General features: G+C 54.1%; 6 protein-coding genes across 6 annotated transcripts; 3 read left to right on the plus strand and 3 right to left on the minus strand.

Moving 5' to 3' along the window:
- Positions 1 to 927: 927 nt before the first annotated feature.
- NCS57_01398600 (SCP domain-containing protein) lies at positions 928 to 1,784 on the minus strand (the record flags this gene model as incomplete). Its single annotated transcript, XM_053063603.1, has 3 exons — positions 928 to 949; positions 1,004 to 1,103; positions 1,157 to 1,784. The coding sequence occupies 3 exons, from the start codon at positions 1,782 to 1,784 to the stop codon at positions 928 to 930; spliced, it is 750 nt and encodes a 249-aa protein (XP_052906936.1).
- A 3,794-nt stretch (positions 1,785 to 5,578) lies between these two features.
- NCS57_01398700 (uncharacterized protein) lies at positions 5,579 to 6,556 on the plus strand (the record flags this gene model as incomplete). Its single annotated transcript, XM_053063604.1, has 1 exon — positions 5,579 to 6,556. The coding sequence occupies one exon, from the start codon at positions 5,579 to 5,581 to the stop codon at positions 6,554 to 6,556; it is 978 nt and encodes a 325-aa protein (XP_052906937.1).
- A 407-nt stretch (positions 6,557 to 6,963) lies between these two features.
- NCS57_01398800 (uncharacterized protein) lies at positions 6,964 to 8,091 on the plus strand (the record flags this gene model as incomplete). Its single annotated transcript, XM_053063605.1, has 1 exon — positions 6,964 to 8,091. The coding sequence occupies exon 1, from the start codon at positions 7,012 to 7,014 to the stop codon at positions 8,089 to 8,091; it is 1,080 nt and encodes a 359-aa protein (XP_052906938.1). The 5' UTR covers positions 6,964 to 7,011.
- A 543-nt stretch (positions 8,092 to 8,634) lies between these two features.
- NCS57_01398900 (uncharacterized protein) lies at positions 8,635 to 14,922 on the minus strand (the record flags this gene model as incomplete). Its single annotated transcript, XM_053063606.1, has 2 exons — positions 8,635 to 14,439; positions 14,503 to 14,922. 2 exons carry the CDS (start codon positions 14,920 to 14,922, stop codon positions 8,635 to 8,637), a joined length of 6,225 nt encoding a protein of 2,074 aa, XP_052906939.1.
- A 1,338-nt stretch (positions 14,923 to 16,260) lies between these two features.
- On the minus strand, positions 16,261 to 17,190 carry NCS57_01399000 (uncharacterized protein; the record flags this gene model as incomplete). The annotated part of the gene is made up of 1 exon (XM_053063607.1): positions 16,261 to 17,190. One exon carries the CDS (start codon positions 17,188 to 17,190, stop codon positions 16,261 to 16,263), a length of 930 nt encoding a protein of 309 aa, XP_052906940.1.
- Positions 17,191 to 21,574: 4,384 nt separating this feature from the next.
- Positions 21,575 to 22,873, plus strand: NCS57_01399100 (AlcB domain-containing protein; the record flags this gene model as incomplete). Its single annotated transcript, XM_053063608.1, has 1 exon — positions 21,575 to 22,873. One exon carries the CDS (start codon positions 21,575 to 21,577, stop codon positions 22,871 to 22,873), a length of 1,299 nt encoding a protein of 432 aa, XP_052906941.1.
- Positions 22,874 to 23,331: the final 458 nt, after the last annotated feature.

The following is a 23,331-nucleotide window of genomic DNA, read 5'->3' on the forward strand; positions in this document are numbered from 1 at the left end:
GAACTATGACCCGTCAACGGAAAGCCTTAACTTTAAAGCAATGACTACTCTCCGGTCAAGTGGACTTCTACGAGAAGCTAGTAAGGAGCGACTGTTGGCATTGACCAGGTAGCATTCCAGAGTGGTCGGCCACTTGGTTCGTATTCGAGAAGTGGCAGTTGAGAGTTTGTGGGCTAGCATGCAGGAACAGTTACATCGCCAGGAACAGGACCTGAACTAGCGCAGACTCTAACGTTGAAATGGAAGAATGGAGCACTCCACCAAATCCCAGGTACGTGGTTGTTGAGTCTTCAAAGCGTTGTTGTGGGAAGGATGCAGGATTTCTGAATCCTTCGATCAGCATGGAACCAACTGCTCGAGAAAGCCAACGCACAAAATGACGAACCAACTGTCAATTGACATTGCCAGTGATTAATTCCAACTCAAAAGCAACGACAGAGGGTTCAGATAGTGGGTTGAGATGGGATAGTAATAAGGTTAATACGAGATCTAATATTGACGCAATACCCTATACGAGCGAGCACGCTATTGAGACGTGAAATGTCTGGCATAGACATGCGAGGATCAACGCCCACATTACGCATTAATACATACATTAAGGGACACATCATATACCGTTTACTATGAAACAACCGAGGCGGATCTCTTACCACAGCATCGGTCATCGGAGCGTCAAGGGTAACATGTACAGGTACGTGGCGCAAACCAAGGTAACGTCAATCATCACACGTTGTTCAGTATGTGCGGCTCAAAACTAAAGTGTTATTCACAATGAATAAGAACAATGCTTTTACAGTTTGCAAGCCCTGGTGAGAATCGCCCTCAAAAGTGTTGCAGGGCAAAAGTCAAAAGATGCAGATCAGAAGCCATGTCCGGTTAAACCAGCTACCCAGAGATACCCCCAACCATGTCGCGCGAGTCGACGATTTAGTAGGCAGCCTCGCCGATCCTGAGGTGAGAGGTTAGCAGGTGACATGTTTCAAGGCAGTGTGGGTTGTCTTACATGTTGCCGGGCTCCTGGTAGCGGGCGACGACGAAGCACTTGCCGTTGCCCTCGGCCTTGGCCATACCGACCTTGGTGGTGGACTTCCAGACAACCTGGGCTGGGAGGGAGTTAGCGGCAATGATATTTGATGAATGTAATACAGGTACTCACTGTAGTGGCCGAAGGTCATGTAGTTGGTGCTGTCGATGACCTGGCCGCTGTAGTCCTTCTTCTCGTCGTTGAACATGTTGACAGCGTTGGTGAGAGGGGTGTCCTCGCCCTCACCACCCTGGTAGAGGTTCTCGCCGACGCCGTCGGCACCAGAGTGGACGAGGCTGCCAATGCCAACAAGCTGCTTGGCGTACTCGAGAGCGCCGGCGGCAAGCTCGTCGTCCCAGACAAGGTCGGCGGTGCCAACGGCGGCACGGGCAGCGTTGTGGGCGTCGAGGGCACCCTTCTCGTCGGCGTCCAGGCTGCCGGAGGAAGAACCGGAGGAGCCGGAGCTGGCGGCGGGGGCGGAGGCAGCAGGGGCGGAGGTGGCCTTGGGGGCCTCAACGACGACAGTGGTCTGGGCGGGCTGCTCAGCCTGCTCGGGCTGAGAAGGCTTCCACTGCCACCAGCTGTGCTGCTTGCCCTGGCGCTGAGGAACGTAGGTGGGCTGGCTGCTGCCGTACTCGGTGACGACCTTGGTAACGTACTCGACGACGACGACGTCGTTCTGGGCGGCACGGCGGGCGTGGGGGTGGGCGACGGCGCCAGTGGCAGCCAGCATGGAAATGGCGAGCTTGGAGAAGTACATCTTGAAGATTTGGGTTTGTTGTTTTTGGTCACCGGGACTGTAAAATCGTGAAAAAAAGAATGAATGAATGAATAGATCCTGCCGGGGACGAGTGAGCGAAGTCGAACTGGCTTGTAAATGAGTGACAAGACTGGATGAGTCTGGAGAGGAAAGATCCAAAGGAAGGGATTGACGGGATCGATCGACTATATTATACTTGGCTCGCCATGGGTGAGAGGAGCTCAAAAGTCACCGCCTCAACTGTCCTTTACCGCCCAGGTTGACGCCACTCGGCAAGTGGTAGGTAGGGCAATTCCCCTGGGGCACTTGGACCGTGGTGCCATGGCCATGGCCAGTCCCTGGCTACGTAAGCCACGTCCTTCAAGTTTATTGACAAAGCGGAGTCTGCACGTTTCAAGCCGTTGAAGCCCCGATGCACACTCGTGGATAATCGCAAGAGGTTGCGGGGATGAAAGAGCCAGGGGGCAGTGGGTCAACAACAAAGAGACTGTTCTGCTGTCTGCGATGGCCTCAAACCAAGTGCATGGTAAGGTAGAATGTTGGCGTGAGAATGCAAGAACCCCTGAAAGCCAAAGCTTTTCGTCTGGAGTTGTGTCCCTGGATAACTGGGTCCTTCATGATCAACCCGAGACTCCGGAACTCCCCTTTACGAGATGGCGTGTGGGGGCTGCCACACTGAAACTCGGCATACCAGTCCTTTAATATTGGTCGGGGACCAGATCTGGCCAGTGGTTTCATCTCTCGCACCTCGCCAAAGCAGACTAGAGACGAGATGACATGCCGGGGGGAGACATTCCCACTCGGAGCGCGGCATTTAACGCCACCCTGCGAGGGTTCGGACTGGTGATGTGTTCGGGAAGAGGCCCCATCATCTCTCACAGACGATAGAGCGTAGCTTATTTGTGTCGATCCCGGTCTAGTAGGCGTTGAGGCGCTTCCAATATCGCTTGCTGTTCGTATTATTACCCAAGACATGGGGGAAGAGGCGCAAAGCCTTGACCTTGTTAAATTGCCCTCGTTCCCCCCTCCTCTGACCCTGGCAGCTGGCGCCTGTGCCTGTGGTCTTTTTGCTTCTCGATGCACTGCTTCGCTGTCTCTGTTGATCTCCCTGCAAAGGGGCCCTCCGATCGGATCGGCCGCTCTCAGCCTTGAAAAAAAAGTCTGCCGGCTTCTTGACTCGGGCTTGTTACAGACTACTGCAAGGGATCCGAGGCGACAAAACGATTGGCTGACAAAGGGTCAGTCGTCTGGTTTCTGGGCTCGGCGGCGCTGGATGGAGACCTAACAGACCATCCACATGCATCCAGAATGCTGTGGAAAAAAAACATCGTGCACAATGAAATAAGGGGAAACGAGACCAACTCAAAGAAAAAGAAGAACCGCCGAACGGGTAGCGTTTGATTGAAACAAGCCACTGGTTTCGCAGGTCGCCAAACACGCGGCCCCCTTTTCTGTCTTGTGCGTTTTGTAAACAAAGGCGCGCGAGCTAGACGCCACAGCGCTTGTTTTTTCCTTTTGTTTTGTTCCAAAACCTGCTGTAACTTACGGCACCTGCAGCGCCTCTGTAAAACGCAGGCTGGCTGAGCTGAACCGCCGATCCCGTCTCCAGTGCCGAGGCGGGCTAGTGGCGATCAAAGTGAGGTCTCAGGATCGGCGTACTGAATCTTTCTTTGATGCCCACACTGATCGATTCTGCCACCTTCCCAACGGTCTCCATTGGCACATCAGGCCCTGGTTTCGTTGAATTCCACTGTCCGGGGCCCCTGCTGCCTCACGTGTTGAAGCCAGGTTCCTGGCTTACTCCTGACGTGGAGCAACCTTGTTTTACCCAACACCGCCTTGCACTTCCCTATTCTGGCTGGCTGAAGGATGGTTTTCATGTTCTGCCTCAGCTGCCGTGATTACCTATGCTTAGCAATCTCCGAAGCCTTTCAAACTGTAACACAGCAGTAAGCCTCTTGCGTACAAGGCACTTCGGAAGCCGTAGCCTAATATTCGTATGACAATACGACAAGTTCTCTCCGCGGAAGCGTCGGACATTCTCCACGCGTGCGTTACTTGATACAACCCGGAGCGGAAACGTGCAACGGGTCAGACTGCATGAACGCCCTACTTGTCATGATGGGTCTGTCTCGTAATGCCAGAACCCTACCTGCCTACTTGGGATGAGATGGATTCATTAATGACAAAGCTGGTACTATGAAGGATTGTATTACATGTCAGAACCTGCTGCACAATTTCAGGGAAACGCCAAGCATGCCAAACATAGCCACCAGAAGGCCGCGCAACACTCAACATTGCCAAGAAGGCGTTTCTCTCCAGCAATTTGCTCGTCCGTAAGGGCCCTTGGCAAATACGGTGAAACAATTACGACCTTCATCAATTGCCGACACTATCGTGGTCCAGACTACGATGATGCTGACAGGTGACCCCTACAGCTCACACTAGGCAGCTAGCTCAGGCTTGAATTCAATATTCATTTCAATCGCAAGCCCCCTTTCTTCACATGATTGGCACTAGCCGCCAATACGAGTCTTTGTCTGTCTGGGTTAAATCAGATGGGCTCCCTCCTCTCCAGTCATGTTACCAATTCTGAAGACGACAATCTGGGAGGAGGGGATCACTGACCACTCGATCGCTAGCAGTTTCTTGGCTCCATGAGCCTTAGGGCCACCACGGCTTGCTCATTGTCCTCGAGAATGGGTAGTTCCGAAAGAACAGAGGAGTCTGGTCACGGTCCAGGACAGATGTTTGATGAGAGCCACCATTCAAGAATGTCCTCACATGGCAAAGCACTTGGAACCATCTCTCTTGGCGAGCATACCACGGCTGAATTCAAAGCCCTTTGATCTGGAATTCACGTCCGAGTCACCGGCCCAGAGATGGACACCAGTGTCTGTTTAGCAAGGAGGACTGGCTGATCTGGTCGTCTTCGTCGTCTAGCTTCGCCCGCAAACAAGAAGATCAAAACCAGCCATGAAACTCGGATTGACGCCCTTAGGATTGAGTAGCACTACCGACAAGCACTGCCGAGTATGGGCACGATGTACAGCTCAAATGATTACTGCCCTTTCAAGCAAAATCTCTGCTACCGGTGGCTGCTTTGCACTCTTGATACTGCTTGTCCTTGATATGATTTTATCCGTGCCAGCAACTCCTCCATGTTGCTTGCTCTTGCCATCTCAAGCGCCACGTTTTAGACGGACTAGTAAGACAGGTCTTAGACAATGGAAACACTTCTTGCTCTTCTTCCTTATCCCCAACAGCCAGCTGTCTGGGTAACTACACCATACCCTGGATCGTGATCTAGTTACCGAATGATGCTGCCCCCGCCACAGCATGCAGCCTCACTCAAGATCAGACACGAACCATGAACTTCTTTGTCACCTTCAGGCCACGTAATATACCGCCGTATTCTGTCATGATCAGTGTTGTATGAAGACATGAGCGCCTTCTCGCTTCGTCATCGGCCCTCCATATGACTGTTGCCGGACTCAACAATGACTCATAATAGTCAGCCTTGCCACATTCTCTATACATGACTTAAGAGCACGAGGCCTGCCGCAAGCCGACAAGTCTCGCAGAGAATAATCCTTGTGTGATATGCCAAACCTCGAGCCTCAACGCTTGGAAACCCCTGTCGGACGTATCGGAGGTCGGCGGTACCAAAGACCGAGGGCATTGTAGCTTTGGAATAGGTGTTCGAATACGAGCTCTCGAGAAACGTACCATCTGCTAGACATCGCTTTAGACACCTTCCACCGCCGCCAGGACTAATTCAACCTATTTCCAGAATGCATCTCGATCACAAAATTCCCTGGAACACGGCAGCATCTCACTTCAGCCTCGTGCCGTCAAACACAGAGGGCCGCTTTGATCTCGTCGCTCTCGGCCTACCTTCTCAAGCATCCACTCTTGGCCACTTCAGTCGCGTGGTTTCAGCAACTATCAAAGAGTTTTCAGAAACTGAGCTTACCAAAGTCCCGTCGACTCCGTCATCTGCTAAGCTATTCTCTGATGACGTGCTTGTCTTTCCGGAGCGGCATTTTGGTCTTGGCCCGCACGACACCAACTCGGCTCTGCACAACCCGTTGTCAACATCCCACCAAGATGTCAAGTATTGGCAAACACGAGCTGAAGGAGGCACCTTTTGCTCCTCGGACGGCGATTTGGCTGATGCAGTCAAGATGCTTGTTGTGATAGCAGCCGTTGCCCCGCAGAAACCCCTTCGCACTGAAGCCTTGGCTGCTCTCTTGAGACTTGCTTCGGAAACTCCTGTGTCAAAGTTGCGTAGCGTGCATTGGGGTCATGCGTTTGGAGCAGACCTTGTTGCCGGCGTAGCTCTGCAGATCTACGTGCTCTTGAACTTGACAGAGGCCGTTCAATGTCGCCAGAAGGAACAGATCTCCCTCTTGAAGATTGACCCTCTTATGGGTTTCCTAAACAGAGATGCACTACAGGACTATGACTACCCTGCTCAAAATATCCCGCATCGTGCGTTCTGGAGTTCCATTGGAGTCTTGAACCTGGGCAGGAGCTCGGCTGTCAGCAATGAGGGTGACGTCGTTGATCCACTTGCTCAAGCGGATGACGAGATCCACCAGGAGGCGAGGAGCGGGCTGCGGCAGTATCTGAAGGATTGCTTTGCCATATTGTACGTCTATGATGTTGTTCTGAGACAGGTCTGTGGCTCGGACGAAGCAGAGGAATTCTGGGCCGAGGAAGTTGCCAGCGTATTCTGGAGGCTTGGATGTCAAATGGGGGATAACTAGATGTCATCAGTCCATCTTCAAGAATGAAAGCAGTTTGCACCGAAGTTTCCATCAATTCACGCAGGTCTACCAGCTTGATATTGAATTAATCCTTGTGTGCTATGCCAAGCTGACGGTACACCACCCCAGTTGAGTAAGCACCTTCTCGACAAGTCACAATCTTTGTAATTGCTTTGAAAGCTTCCTAATTGGCTGAATAGTGCTACCGCATTCGGCAAAAACGGAGCCTTCGCGTCATAATTACACCGATGCTTCCGTGGTAGAATGATAGAAGCATGCACTTATCCAAGACAGCGTGTCCCAATTGAGTGAAAGAAGCTCTTTATCAATTGATGATATGCAGTTAGAAGCTATAGGAATGACGTTGCCGAAGCCTCGTTCGATGCGATGTGACCTTCTTCAGAACAAAAAGCAGTACCCAGAGCCCGTCGTCTCACACCAGACTGGGCACCAATATGAATGTTGTTCAAGTCACCAAGTCTATTAGGATACCAGTCGCACCATTGTTGTCCCTTCTGTCGCTCCAAAAGCACTTCGTACACAGAAGTACCGCTTCCTCTCAATACAAGCCCCGCTTCATCTCAACCTCCCGCAAGCTCCGTCTCCAAATGAATCCTCAAGCAGTCGAGGCTCCTTTGTCCCAGTCGGCGACCTTTCTCGTCCTCTCGGCCAAGGATACTCCTGATGCTTCTGATACCATCCGCTCGACTTTATCCAGCATCGCCGACATCACCAAGAACATCTCCATCCGCCACCAGACAGCCAATCTCTCATGTACCGTTGGCATCGGAAGCTCAATTTGGGATAAGATCGTGAACCTTCCACGCCCGGCTGAGCTGCACCCTTTTAAGCAAGTCAAAGGAAAGAAACACACGGCTGTCTCAACGCCCGGAGACCTTTTCTTTCACATTCGATCTGAAAGAAGGGATTTGTCCTTCGAATTCGAGAGACAGCTCATGGATCGCCTGGGAGAAGCTGTCAAAGTTGAGGACGAGACTATCGGGTTTAGATACTTTGATACTCGCGATGTCCTCGGTTTCGTTGATGGAACGGCGAACCCAGTTGGCCCTGATGTTACTGATGCAGTCCTCGTAACTGCTCAAGACGACTCCGCCGGTGTAGGCGGGAGCTACGTTGTCGTTCAGAAGTATCTCCACGACCTGAAAGCCTGGCGCTCTCTTTCAACTGAACAACAAGAAGCCATCATTGGCCGCACAAAATTCGACAACATTGAGCTCGATGATGCCGAGTCCGGTCAACAGTCCCACAAGAGCCTGGCCACGATCGAAGACGAGGATGGAAGTGAGCATGACATTCTACGAGACAACATGCCCTTTGGTTCCCCGGCCCACGGTGAGTTTGGAACCTACTTTATAGGATATTCAAAGAAGCTGTGGGTGATCGAGAAGATGATGGAGCGCATGTTTGTTGGAGATCCTCCTGGCTTGCATGATCGCATTCTTGATTTTTCAAAGCCAGTGACGGGCTCAACATTCTTTGTGCCATCAGCAAGTGTCTTGGCTGACCTTGCTTGATTAATGGATAGCTTGATGAGCGAGATATCATCTTGTTTAACATTGTAGTTAGACAGATACCATTGATGATAACGGGTTTGGTTTTCATTTCTCACAAAACGTTTCACTCTGCTCAGTATGCCAGTGACACAGACTTGAAACTATCATTAGCTGAAGGTAAGAAGGCTGAACAAGGTTTCTGGTGATGTAGAATATTGTGATACTTAGGGACTGACTAAAAAGTCCCATGAGAGCCAGATCTGGAGAGCGCCAAGTTAGACATTCCGCATTGTTGGCCCAGTGATCAGTCTTCCCATCGCGAGTAGCAAAGCTCACTATTTGCAACAAGATGATACTGGAAACTGTATCTCTCTAGAATTCAAAACCAAGTTCATAGCATCACATATTGAAAGCAAAGCATCGGGTAAGTTGAAATCGCAGACTTATTAAACCATTAAAGCAAAGCATTACCCATTCTATGCCCCAAATCCATCCCCCAAACCAAACCCATACCCATTTCCTAACGCATAATTTCAATTTCCCAATCTATAAAAACAAAAGCAATTAAATCAAAGCCTCAGGGTTCTTGACGAATCCCTCAACAACACTGGCAAGCTCCTCCAATCTCGCCTCCCAGAACTCCCGGCGCTCCTCATCAGCCTCGATACCAACTTGTGTCTTGCCGGACTCGACAAATGACACAATGCGGGGAGGTGTGGCGGGCTCAGGGTGGGGGATTGTGTAGTCGACGCGGCATTGGGTGCCAGCGAAGGGGACGGAATCAAAGTACTCCTTGTTGAGGTTGTTGGTGAAGGAGCCGTAGAAAGGCGTGGAGGCAGGCCAGCTGGTGCACTCGTTGAGGATCTCCTGGAAGCCCAGGGTGGCTCGCTGGGTACCCTCGAGATACTGGGCTCGGACATGGTCCAGAAGTTGAGTGGCAGTCCAGTTCTCCTCAAACTTGACTCGGACGGGCATGTACTGGTAGCAAGGACCCATAATGTTATCGATGCCAGAAATATCAACGTCGCGGCCAGAAACAATGCCTCCAAATGTGACATCAGAGACGTTGAGGTACTGAGACAGCACCTTGGCCCAACCAGCAGTGAGAAGCATGGCAAGAGTCGTGTCAGGAGAGCTTCCAGTGACATCGACATCCTTGGTCATGAAAGCGGTCTTCAGGGCAGGATCAGCAGCCGGAGCAATCTCAGTGGGAGAAGATCCCTCGAGAGTGTTGCGCCAGAAGGTGATGTTGTCAGACTTGGTCTTCTGCAGGTGCTCCATGTAGCTTGTGAAAGGTGCCGAGGAAGGAATTTCGAGACCTCGGTATCGGAGCTCGAGCTGACGGAGGAGCTCAGGCAGGGAGACACCGTCGTACTGAGCGTGAGAAATGCGGATCATCAGGGCGTTCTCGTTCTCGCCCTTGAGGATGAAGAGGTGGAGGAAGGGAGATCCATAGGTGAAGGCTGAGTCGACGTTAATGTCAGATTCAGCGAGCTCCTTGCTAGCAGCATCAATGGATCCCTCAACGTCAAGCTCAGTAACTGGCACCTTCATATCGTCAAGTACCACCTGAAGTGTCTCACTATCTTGCTGAACAAACACAGTTCGCAGGATAGGGTGACGAGAAACCAGGTACTGGAAGCTATCGACAAGCTGGACGGTGTCGATGGACTTCTCCAAGTAGAGCATGTTGTACTGAACCGAGCTCCTTGGCGCAAAGACAGTTGACTTGACATCTCGCTGCTGGGGATCAGTAGCAGGCAAGACATCTTGGATCTTCCAGGTCGAGTCCGCAAGCTGAGGCTGGATCTTCTCGGCAAGGAAGCCATCAACATCAGCCTGGCTCAGAAGCGAGAAAGGAGCGTACTCCTTGACAGTCTCCTGAGGCTCGGTAGGGATCTCGACAAGAGAGTTGGCCATACCCCGAAGCTGCATGTACTGGAAGATGGCCGCCACGGACAGACGGTAACCAAGCTGTCGAAGCGCGGAAACCATTCTCATGGCGACGATAGAGTCACCTCCCAGACGGAAGAAGTTGTCGTCCAGCGACAGCTTCTCTTCCTCGACGTTCAAGAACTTGGACCACAGAGAACGAAGGACGCGCTCCTTGGTGGTCAAAGGAGTAGACTCGGTGATGGTCTTGCGGAGAGTGCCAAAGGCCTTGCGGAGCTCCATGACCAATTCGAGAGTAACCTTCTCAGCCAAGGTGCTGATGTCAACTGATTCGCCAGTTGCCGTGGTCTTGGAAACGGGGATGCAGATGGAGGGGATGGCGTAGGGAGGGAGAGTCTCGACCATGGCCTTGTTGAGGCCGATGATGGCAGTGGCGAGCTCGAAAGAGATGGCGCCAGAGAGAGGAAGATGAGCGACGCTGCGGTCAACGCCAAGATCAAGCATGGTAGCATCCTTGGCAGGAGTCTCCTGGATGAAGGCAATGACCATGGGAGTCTGGCTGCTCGAGCCCTGGGGAAGGACGAGCTGGCTTGAGGCCTCAGTGTTGGCGGAAAGCAGTCTCTTGAGCTCAAGATCGGTTTCGGTGAGGTTGATGACATGGCCGTCGACGCTGGTCATGGTATCCTTGCGACCAACGAAAATCAAGCTCATGTCATCAGCGTATTTGACGAGATCACCGGTGCGGTAGAGCTTGCCCTTGCGGCCTGGGTAGCCAACAGTGCCCTCCTTGAGCCACTCAGGGGCATCAACCACATCCTCATCTTCCTTTTCAGAAGCTCCTTCGAGGAGAAGCTCACCAACAGCTCCAATAGGTACAAGAACGTTCTCATTGGCGGGGTTGACGATCCAAGGAGTGTATCGAACCGTGGGGTACTTGTCCCCGCTGGCGAGAGATCTAGAAATGTCGCGGGGAGAAACAGGTGCCTCCTTGTTGACCTCCCAGATCTGACCAAGCTCCTCCTCGCTCAGACAGGTGATGTTGCTCATGGGAACAGTCAAGTCGCCGCGCAGCAGAGACACAGCGCACTCAAACTGAGCCAGCACACGCTGAACCTGGACGGGGCTCAGGAGCTGGGAGTCGAAGCTTGCCAAGAGACGGAAGCCATTGTGCTGGAGAGAGACAGCAAGCATCAGGGGGTACGAGTTGAAGTGCAGAGCCTCCAGGGCAGCGTCTCCGCCACGGAATGAAGGAAGCTCGTCGTTCTCAGTCTCGGACGGATCAGGGTCCTGGGGCTGAACAACAAGACCCATGGTGACCTCGCAAGCAATCTGAGCATCATCGCTCAGTCGACGAATGTGTTGGATACCAAGATGCTCGTGGGCGGCTCTGATGACGCCTTGGTCTTGAATAGAGCGGAGGAACTCTCCAACAGAAGTTGTACGGTCAAGACGAACGCGGACAGGGACAGTAGCCAGGATAGGACCCTCGATCAGCTCAGCACCAGGGAGAGGGATGGTTCGTCCCATGAAGGTCTCTCCAAACACGACATCGTCGCTCATAGAATACTGAGAAGCGAGCAAGGCCCAAGCAGCCCGGATGATGGTGGCGATGGTGATATCAGACCTGGTAGACTTACCACCAGTAGTGATGAATCGTTCCGCTAGGGAGTCAGGCTCAGGGATGTAAGAACGAGACGGCAGAGAAGGGAACTGAGGGCCAGTGGCACCAGCAAGCTGTGTGCGCCAGTAATCCTTGGAAGCCTCCCTCGAGTCCTCCGCCAGGTATCGAACAAAGTGCTTGAACTCGGCAGGGCGCGAGACCTCGAGTCCCTTGTAGGCTGCTCTGGCGTGCTCAACAATCAGATCGGTCGACCAACCATCATAGATGGCGTGGTGAGCAGTCCAGACAAAGTATCGCTTGCCAAGCTCCTCATCCTCGACAATAGCAAAGCGAGAGAGAGGGGCGCCGGGGGACATGGGCACCTTCTTGTCCTCCTCCAGGAAGTCGTCCAGACTGGACTTGACGTCCTTCCACTCCAGACTCTCGTTGACGACAACCTGCATGAAGCCGTGCTGCTTAAACTCAACGATGCGAGTGCGGAGGATGCTGCTCTCCTTGTACACAACGTCCCAAGCGGCCTTGAGCTTATCGACTGAGCTGGAAGCAGGAATATCGGCGATTCGCTGGGCGATGTAGTTCTCCTTGGATCGAGTGTAGAAAGCCATGTGAATCTCCTGCATGGGAGCACAGGGGTAGATATCCTCAATGGAATCGCCGTTGCAATCGCATTGCTCAGCAGCCTCAGCACACAGGGCATCACGGTCCATGTCGGACTTGAGCAGAGAGAAGGCAGGAATGTTCATGTCGACCTTCTTGCTGGCATCACCCTTTGTCATCGCCTTGGCCATATCGGAAAGGATTGGGTAGTTGAAGACGTCAGCAACAGAGAGAGTGTAGCCCCAGTCGCGAACGATAGGAACAAGCTTCATGGCGAGGACAGAGTCACCACCGTGCATGAAGAAGTTGTGGTTTGTGCCAATCTGGTTGGCCTCAAGACCGAGGAGACGGCACCAAGAGTCACGCAGGAACAGCTCTGATTCCGACTCGGGCTCGCGAAGGACCTCATCCTCTGCAGCAGCGGCTGAAGCTTGCAGAGAAGCTGAGATATCTGCGCCAAGGGCTCGAAGTGACTTTCGGTCTGTCTTTCCAGAGACAAGATAGGGAATCTTGGACAGACCGATGTAGGCGGCCGGAACCATGTAGACGGGGAGAACCTTGGAAAGCTTGTCGTTGAGAGTCTGCATAGCCTCGCGTAGACGAGGGGGGTAGTCGGCAATATACTCAACATCACCCTCCTCCTTAGCCTCTCGGTCCGCAATGAAGGCCACGAGCATGGACTCCTTGTTCTGGTTTCGCGGGGCGATGATCTCAGCGACGACTTCTGATCCGTTGGGGAGAAGGTTCTTGATGTGATGCTCAATCTCACCCAGCTCCACACGCTGGCCACGGAGCTTGATCTGAGTATCCTTTCGTCCAACGAAAACAAATCCACGCTCTCCGTCAGGGTCGTAACGGACGAGATCGCCTGTCTTGTACAGACGCCCTCGTCGTCCAGGAATGCCACCTCCACCAGCAAGAAGGAACTCAGGGTCGTGGATAAAGGCCGCAGCCGTCTTATCAGGATCACCCAAGTATCCCTGACCAACGATAGGGCCCTCAACGAGCAGCTCGCCAACAGCTCCCACAGGCACAAGCTTGTTGTGATCCTCGGGGTCAACAAGCCAGATAACGGCGCCAGTACCAGATCCGATACTGACGTAGGGCTTGCCCGCCGCGCTGGGGTTCACGGTGCATCCGATAGTGCACTCTGCAGGGCCGTATCCAACGACGATTCGAGTGTGTTGACCCCAGATGGCGATATCTCCCGCCGAACAAGACTCTCCACCGATTCCAAGACTGTTCAAAGAGGGAATAATATCGGGATCCAGAATTCGGGCGACTGAAGGTGTAATGTTGACCATGTTGACCTTAAGGCGGCGGATGGCACCACTAAGGTCATTCACGCGGTCCATGTCAGTAGGAATGCAGAGACAACCACCTCGAAGAAGAGTGCAGAGAATGCTGTCAACACTGACGTCGAACGCATACGAAGTGAAATCCAGGGATCGTGAGGTGCTGGAGTATCCGATGCCTGTGCTTCGGGCCAAGGCGCTGGCAGTGTATGTGGCGTGAGACAGCATAACACCCTTGGGAGTGCCGGTACTTCCAGAGGTGAAGATGATGTAGAGAAGGGAGTCGTAGGGAACCTCGGGGAGCTTCTTGGTGGGATCTTCAATAGATTTTTCCAGCTCAACCATCGAGTTCGGGTCGACGATGACGTGCTGGGCGTCAGGGGCAATCTCCTTTGCGTATGGTGCTTGGTCCTTAGAGGTGAGCATGTGCTTGGCACCGACTTGCTTGGCCATGACTTGACGTCTCTGGATAGGCTGACTGGGGTCCATCAGGACAAAGGCGGCTCCGGCCTTCATCACACCCATGACACCGATGGTGGTCCATCTTGACTTTTCAAAGCAAAGAGGCACGATGTCGCCAACCTTGACTCCCAGGTTGATGAGGTGGTGAGCAAGTAGTGTAGAGTACTTGTCGACATCTGCATAAGTGAAGTCACCGTCCCACGAGCAGATGGCAGGGGCTTCTGGTCGCCATCTCACCTGCTCGGCTATCAACTGGTGGATGCAGACGTTGCTGGCAGGGGGAACATCCTTGTTCCAGTTCCATATCACGGACTTGTCCAGCTCGCCGACTGGAAGTACAGAGCTGATGGGTAGTGAAGAGTCTGTAAGGGTGGTGTTGAGCATCTCAACCAGAGACTGGGCAAAGTGGTTTGCCAGGAACTCTGCGCCCACTGGCTCCCGCCAGAAAGGCCTCAGCCAGAGCACGTCGTCTTCTAGGACGGCTTGAAGCTGAACATTTCCCTGTAAGCGCTTGTGTTAGCTACAGTAGACACTCATCTCGGATTCAGTCTCATGCACACTCACCCAGCTCATTGATAGGTCGCCCTCCTCGGTGACGTGGCTGACAGCGTCACCGGTTGCGCTCTCATCGTTGAAGAAGAGCGTGTACTTGTCTGCTTTAATGGGTTCTTCTGATTGTAATTGTTGACGAAGGTAATCTCGGATTACATCGAGTTCTGTCGCCACAGAGCTGTCTGCGCTCCATTGAATGCGGGTGGTGTTGAGCTCAAAGGTGCGGCTCGTCTGTGAGCCAATCTCACTGAGGCCCCACGAGAACTGGACGTGGTTGCCATGGCTGTGACGGTAGAGGAGGAGAGTCCATGCTAATAGCAGGGCCTCAAGTTCGTAGCTATCTTGTTGATGTTGACGCAGAACTGGTACGTCATAGCGAACCCCCTTCTTGTGTGGTGTCTGCTGGGCAGAGCACTGAGTGTCCTCCGCCATGATGAAGGGATAGTAGAGTAGTGTGTGAGTATCAAAGAGAAGTGAACTAGGGTCGATCCAACAGGCCTAGACGAGAGGAGAAAGACTTGGTTGGGGATACAATACAGATTCAAATCTGCGGTTGTTGGACGCAACGTCTGGTGTGCAACGCAACGGTCGGCAGAACTCACATGAACGCCTCCACTATTTTATTGAAGGATTGCAGCAACCATGCAGGAACCTGATTACGTTAAAAAGGAGGATCCGAGCTCCCATCCCGTGTTGCCTGGTGCTGGTGTGGGGGTTTGTGCTGTAGAAATGGCGCCGAGGTGATCCAAACAGGCGGGCCACGACAGGAAGGTGGTCTTTTTTTTGTTTTTCCTTCGCTGCCCGAGAGTTCCTTTGCCCGCAGGACCGTCTGTGAGGAGCCGAGAATGGATCTCATGAGGGCGACCTCGGAGCATCTCCGCGTTGGGATACCTGCTCATCAGTGCTGATCCCCGGCACGCTATTCCGTACGTGTATCGACTGGCAGGATGGGATGGGATGGATGCCCCACGTTGCTTGGGATTTCCCGCGTGAGGAACTATGGGGCTAGTGTGGGCGACATGGAGGCGAGCTCGGAGTGGTGGTCACGAAGATGCGCGCGTGGGAGGCGAGATGGTTTCCAGGGGGTCTCGACGAAGGATGGCACTGGGAATAAGGCTGACCAGGCCTTTGGTGCCAGGTTTCCCCCACCTACTATAACCATTCAGTTGATGGTTCGATGGTTGTCTGTTTCACCACAAGGACTAGGACTCTCTAACCCACGTTCTCTTCCCACATGGGCACCTCTTTTCCTTCTGGGAGAGTTGCAGCAACTGGCAGCCCGCATTTACGTAACAGGGTTACCACTCAGATGAACAGGGTTCTTTCTTGTTTTCGTTCCCCATCCATTCATACACATTAAGCACCTACAGAGAAGGAGTAATAATCGACGTATTTTGCGGGTCAGCCAAGGGACGGCGCCATTGCCCATTTCACCCCCATGAAGCCGTCGGTCCCTGGCAGTGGGGTGATTGATAAGTCCATTATCTGATCTGACTGACAGGGGTTTGTAGGTCCACACACACGCGCGCACAGAGACCAGAGGGCACAAGCTTTGCCGGAATAATGCACAGCGTTGCATCACTCCGTGGCGTTCACATTCTCGCCGCAGGGTTGGCCATGCGAACGGCTCCCGCTGAGTAAATCAGTCTATGCCGTTTGAGGGTCAAATTATCCGTCCAAGGTTCCACTCTACAACAAGAAAAAAACGCGTGAGTGGGAAGAGAATGAGATGAGGCATTTTCCCACTGTAACTCGCTTCCCAAAAGCCCATCATAGCTTGCTGTCCACCCATCTCGGGGCCCTCTTTTCCACAAAGGCCTGCACGCCCTCGTGAAAGTTGTGGCAATTGTCCATGGTAGCGTTCCACGTTTCTCGGTGCAAGCGAACCGCGTTCTCCGCACTGCCGTGCTCCCAGCCAGAGAGGATGCCGGCACGGGACACTATGACGCTATCAGGGCTGTTGCTAACGATGGCCGTGGCGTACTCGAGGGCCTTTTTCACTACTGGACGCTCGAGGATGTCGCAGTCTGGAGCTGCGTCGTCGGTGATGGCGTTGAGCAGGCCAAACTCCTTGGCTTCTTGGGCCGTGATGGGCCTTCCCGTAAGCGCCATTTCCGTGGCCCTGTGTCGTCCAATGGTCCTGGCTAGCCTCGGCAGAGAGCCGGCATTGGCTACGACTCCAATCTTGGCCTCTGGGAGCGCAAAGGTAGCACTCTTGGCTGCGACGATGAGGTCGAGGTTGGCCACAATCTCAAAGCCTCCACCGAACGCAATCCCGTTGACGGCGGCGATGATGGGCTTCTTTCCGTACCGCCGCGAGAGCCCGCCAAAGCCATTCACGGGCGGGTCCATGGGCCGCTCCTCTGGGATGCCGTCCCTCCTCCTCTGGTTGATCTGGTTCCATTCGTTGAGGTCCATGCCGGCGCAAAAGGCACGGCCTGCTCCCGTCACGACGGCGCACCGTAGCGAGGGCTCTTGGTCGTACCACTCCCAGAGGGCATCCAGCTCGTACTCTCCCTTGCTGGTCATGGCGTTGAGCATCTTGGGCCGGTTAAAGACCACCAGCATGATGTGCCTGGCCGGAAACGACACCATCCCGTAGCCCTGGGTCGGGGGCGGTCGCTTGAATGGGGGTTGTTGCGCCATTGTCGGTGGTGGTACAGCTTGTATTGGTGGCAAGGATGGGCTGGGCACAGGCATTCAACTGGCGAATGTGGAGAGGCTTATAACATTGATGCCGGGACTCTGCTGCACAGATGCCGTGGGATCAAGCTTGGTGGCTGCGTGGCATGTCCATCTGATGAAGTCTTGGTGATGCCAGTGGTTGTGAAGCAGAGCCCGAAACTCACTAAGAAATACCGCCTCATTCCCAAGCAGACCCGAGGAACGCCAAATACTACGTAAGCCGGCATCAGGCTCCGGTGGACTCCGAGGGACTTGGCAGGGACAAAAGCAGCCTGCCGCATAGAGAATGGCGCGTGGAGGCCCATGTCCTGGGCGACGGGAAGTGGGCGGAGCAAGGGGTTTATACACTTCGATTGGATGAACCAAAATGCAAGGGTCCCATTTTCTAAAGCAAAGGACCTCGCCAGTCTCTGTTCAAGTCCTCACATGTCACTCCGAGTAGTAGAGGCACGCCCCCTTCTCGACAGATGCCTCTCCAGGATAGCTTCGAGCTACGGAGGAAACCGTTGATCATCTAATCAATCACATCTGATAATCCAGGCAAGATGCGTCATGCGCTGCAATCTAAGGGGAAAAACCGACCCAACTTTACATCCATCGTGCATTCCGTGCCCACAGCAGAGGGCCCGAGATCGGGCTGCTGATCCGGACCCAGCAACAAACTTTGCTCTCGGATGTCATGGCAGAGTTAGCGGGAAGTTTGAGAGAGGAATGAATCTCCAAATTTGAGTCTGTTGAAGCTCGTGAGACAAGTTGAAGCTTCTGGATAACCTCATATCCGACTTTCAGCAACACCAACACCACCACCACCATCACCAACCTGCAGCATGTACGGCACACTCTCACTCGGGCCGTTGGCTCGCGAATCTCGGCAACCGTTGGTGCTTTCTTTTTCTCCCCCTTCCCTCCCATGCAGCCCAGCCCGGTAATTGCAGAAGGTGGCTTACCTTGGCTGACGCGCCTCCCTCGGCACTTGGGGGTAAACAAAAATTACCCTTGGCTGTTTATGCGACCGACGTCCGAGCGACTCCGACCATGTTCGACTTTGATCCCGACATTTGTTTTGCTTGTTGGAGTGGAAACCATTGTCCGATGTCGTCGGCCAAGGATACTACTCCCAAGACTCGTCATGATGGAAGGCCAAGCGCTGTGAAGCAAGTTTTCATGTTGATCAGCGCCAATGGCTTCGGTCGGGGTCTTGGGAGGCGAACGACTAAGCGGCGACGAGCTGCGACGCCGAGACGCGACGGCGAATCCTTGAACGGAGATCTCATCTACGATACCTCACCGACTCATCCGCCCCTAGCACCCTCGACATGTTGTCCTGGAGCGCGATTCACGAGTTTGCGACCGTCGCCGGTTGAACTGGCAGTCAAAGATCGCCTCAGCCTGTCGCGCGAGAAGCCTCGGCACCGCCAAGCTTGTCTGAGAGCTGGTCTCTCCTCGACCGCCATGCTTTGCCGTGGCGGTGATGCTCTACTTGGTTGAGCGACACTCGCCAAGAACTCTCTATCGCCTACTGTTACGGTACTCGTGGCCTCAAGAGTGCGCTCAGTCATCGCAGCTATTGGAAGCCTAAGCGCAACAAGAGGCAGCGTCCAAGTGCTTGTCGCATTGTCGCAGCTTCAAGTCGGCGCGGCGAGTCGTCCCATCTTCAGCGATGGCGACACTCGCGGGCAAGTGCGCACTCTACGGCAGTTGGTTTCACTACGAGAGACCCAAATGTTGATCGCCAGTCGCGATTGAACAAGAACCAGCTTGTCGCAAACATGTTCAAGCTCCTCACAGGCGCAAGAATGTGGCTGCTTGTTCAGTTCATACTGAGAACTCATCGACCGGCGACGGTTCATCGAGATACCTACGAACCGACACAAGAACATACACCAACTTTCTCCCACTTCAAGGCTCATGAGAGCTGTTGCGATCGGAAACGCGACGAGAAAGAGAGCATAAGACCGTGCCTACTACCTACCTAGGTACTCAGGCAGCTTCAAACGGTGCAAGACATATCACACTCTTCGGAATCGTTCCGAGAGATCAGGACAAGACTCATCAATGACTCTGGAACTGCGGAGGGCTCTCCATCACTACCACTCCGACGAGCAGATGAGGGCCACCTCCAGTGAATGACGATTACACTCCTTCACCACGACCCATTCGAACCTCATGACCGACACCTCGCCGTCCGACAATACAAACAAGACCTACGTATCGGATCAAACAGTCGGATGTGTGGTGATTCTGATCCTCGGGCCCCACGCCTGCTGCGCTGAGAGAAGCATGAAGCCGAGGCCTCTGTTAATGGGGCCTCGGGTACCTGACAAGCACCCGGACACATCAAGAATGAGATGCAATGGCGACGCAGTGATGGTAGTTCTCAATCGCTGCCTGTTGTTCGTTCGGCTCGTCCTGTCGCTCATCGCTCTACTGCCCGAAAGTATTTGGCGCATCACTCGTCATGGCTGACAAGAGCCTGGTGAGAGGACTCCGGGTCGCCTCGGTCTCGCGATCGCTTTCGGACGTTCGTTGGCGATTGTTTTCGGTCCTTCCCGCCAAAGAAAGCCGTGGCTGAATTACGTTGGCAGGCTTTCTGAGGGTTGTCGTCGTCAAACTGCTGTGAGAGGTTATTCTCACTCAATCATGTTAGTCGGGTGACATCTCAGTCATGTGGCATCCATCAGTCTAAGCACTGCGCTTCCCCAAGCTTTCATAGATCATCGCTGGCATAAGTAGAGCCGGCATTGTAGGTGGATGGTCGAAGAAACCGTCCTCTCCATCCGTATCGGCATGGCCGCCAGTATCCTGCTGGTCATCGTCTTGCATGAACCGTAGACACCGAGCACGCCTCGTTGGGCACCTTCGCGCAGCGTTCCCGTAGCAAGTGGTTAAGCTGTAAAGACGCTATTAAGTCTGTTCGAGGTGGATTCAAGGGCCTCAGCCTGGTGCGTTGCTGTCGGTCAAGGGCGCAATGGTGAAGCGTTGCCGGCCTCAATCGACGCTGCGAGCTTCTCGTCAATGTCGCAATCGCAACCATCTCGGCCCTCGATTTCGACACCTACTGATCCCCCAACTCTTGTCGTTGCCGTCATAGATGCCGAGGACGGCCCGCCGCCTCAAAGAGGCATCAATGTACCACCGGTCCGGGAATACGTAGGTCGTCTCCGTCCTCCCACCTAACCGACGACACCCTCGCGCCCGCTCTTGACCGCCACAGGGAGACCATGATTTGCGCCAAGGGTTTTTGGGAGGCTCTTTCTCGACCAGTGTTTCGTTCGGAGCATTAGGCGTCGTCTGTTAATACCTCGCGCTAGGCATCTAACACGGGTTGAGGTCGCCGAGGGCTGCAAGCTTGTCAACATCATGACCCCCGAACGAGGTGCCTGACACACCCCGTAGCAGAGAAGACTTGGCGGGTGCGGTTCCGCTAGGATACTGATCCTATGGGTAAGTTCTCGATTCGACTCTCAAGCCGTGGCTTTGTCAATGATACCTTGTGAGGGAACCCGTCGATTGAATGGGTGACAGCTCGCTGTGGAGAGCCATCACGAATAGAACCCAAGACGATTACACCAGGCGTCCCGAGCGTGGGTTTAGCTAAGATTAAGCATAGACAGCTAGTTATCAATCGGCGCGGTCCTGCTCCATAATAAAAGAGAGCAATCCTCGTACTCGCGAGTTTTGACGTCTCATTGAATCCACGAGGGCATCGTGTTGCTTGTCACCCTAGAGCGATCCTACAGTGACCTCGAGATCAGCATCCATGGACAAGCGTTTACCCACCCGCCCGAAGAAATCACTCAGAGGGTGCCCACAGTTGCATCAAGCTAGTGGTGTTCCTTGGCTATGGATGCCCCGAAAGAGGCTCGAGGCCCGCTCCGCTCCCCGTAGCCGCGCCGACCGCGAATCTCTCAGTCTTGGCGCCGCCGAGTGAAGGGGTCCAGGTGGCGCCATCTCTTGCACAGATGCCCGTCTTGGCCTTCAGGGGCTGCGGGTAATCGGCACATATCGGGCGTGGGTGGGCATGGGGGCAAGGGCCAGTAGTTCCACGCTTACATACAGAGACTCCCCTACTGATGGATGGACGCTTGCTTCGGAAAATGGGGGCTTGCTTTGTTCTCCGTGTGGAAGCCATCGTGGATCAGAGGACGCGACGCAAATCTCTGGTCCCCATCCCCAAAGGGCTTGCCAGCCACGTAAGATTCCAACACGTCGGCAGAGCTCGGCATGAGAGAAACAGGAAGAGATGTGCAGCAGCTCCAGCCTTTCTAATTGGCTCGAGGAGAGACACTGCTCGTCGTCACCGAGATCGGTACGAGGCGGGGTATAAATAAAATCGGGAGATCAAGTGTTCTCTGTGATGTTGGCTCCAGACCCCCAAGCAAACCAACAGAAGTTCAAGATGGCCGCCTCAGATCCCTTCCAGCAGCAGTCGCCAATCAAGATCCGGCTTCCTCATCCTTACCTCACCACCTACTTCCTCGAGCGCACCGACGCCGAGAAGCAGTCGTTCCGGCTTCGCAAGGCCGACTCGCCCGAGGAGGATGGCACCCCGTTTCCCCAGGCCTTGCACGCAGAAGGCCTAGTCTTTGCCAGAGTGCCGCCTGCAGAATCTGATAAGATCCCCGAATCTGATAATCGCGCCTGGGCGAGGGCACGCCGCAGCCCCGTCTGGTCCTTGACCTGGGAGGACCGTCACGAGGCCGCCACTCTTGCCCAGGCCTGGATGTTCTTCTACACCTTCTTCACACACACTTTTGATGTAGAGCAGTTCCGTCTCCGCCTCGGCGGCTCCGGTGCTGAGGACCTCGCCAAGGCACTGGTCCAGTCCATGGTGGCAATTGATATTCCCGAGCCCCCCAGCGTGCCCGTGCCGGCTCCTCGCCAGGAGGTCGAGGTGCTCGTCCTCCGAAGCGCCTTCTGGCAGGGGTGCGCATCACCTCTTGGTCAGCAGCCCATCTGGCTTCCCACATGGAACTCGGGCAAGGTGGTTCCTCACGTCGAGTACGTGATGACGCCGACGTCCGAGTCCACCCTGCTCCGGCACCCACGCCGAGTGCCCAAGCCGGCGCCCGGCAGCCTCATCTACAGCCGGTACATCCCGTCGCTGGACGAGCACTTCAACCTCGTGGCGCTCGACTACCTCAACCCAGAGCACCTGGCCCTGTTCAACAAGTGGCAGAACGACCCCCGTGTGGCGGCGGGCTGGATGGAGACGGGCACGCTGGAGCAGCACCGGGCGTACCTCCGGGCGATCCACGAGGACCCCCATCAGTTTGCCGTCCTGGGTTTCTTCAACGACACGCCGTTTGCCTACTTTGAGCTGTACTGGGCCAAGGAGGACAAGATGGGCCAGCACTACGCGTGCCTCGACTTTGACCGAGGCAGGCACTCGCTCGTGGGAGATGCCACATTCCGTGGCCAGCACCGCGTCATGGCCTGGTGGCCCAGCGTGATGCACTACGAGTTCCTCGACGACCACCGCACCGAGAACGTGGTGGGAGAGCCGCGTCTGTCGGGCGAGAAGGTGCTCATGTACGAGATGATCTTTGGCCTTCACCAGGACAAGTGGATGGACCTGCCCCATAAGAGGTCCAACCTGGTCAAGTGCTCGCGGGAGCGCTTCTTCCAGCTGTGCCCCTTTAACCAGAGCAAGCCTCGCGTGGCCGGCACCACCTTTGGCTTTGAGCCGAAGCTGTAGGGAGGACGAATGGTTGCTGCTACTAATTAAGTAACCTGGGAATAATGTCATGTATGAATGGGGACCTGGCTCTAAAAAAAAAATTGTGTATGTATGGACAGGGTGTTGATTAGATAGAATGTCTGTTCTGCTTGGCAAGCGGAGAGCGTAGCATTTACCAAGACTGATCTTCAGTTCCGATCGAACCGATCAAACGAATCCTTTTGCAACGTCTTTTTTTCTCGTCCAAACTCGCTTCAGGATATAGCACCGTCGATCGCTGTGCTTGACGTCTGTCATCTCGCCACTGACTGGACGCTCCAGACTCTTGTCCATCTTGGCAGTCAGGGCAGTTTTACTGTCTGCTGCCGAGGAGATGTGCCCAGCAAGGGAGGGAGCCGCGTGGGGGCATTTGAACATTCTCCCATATTGACATGTTGTGTTTTCCATGGACGACGTTGGTGGCTTGTCCAAGCTTC

The sequence above is a fragment of the Fusarium keratoplasticum genome, chromosome 12, assembly GCF_025433545.1.
Source record: "Fusarium keratoplasticum isolate Fu6.1 chromosome 12, whole genome shotgun sequence".
Taxonomy (NCBI): Eukaryota; Fungi; Ascomycota; class Sordariomycetes; order Hypocreales; family Nectriaceae; genus Fusarium; species Fusarium keratoplasticum.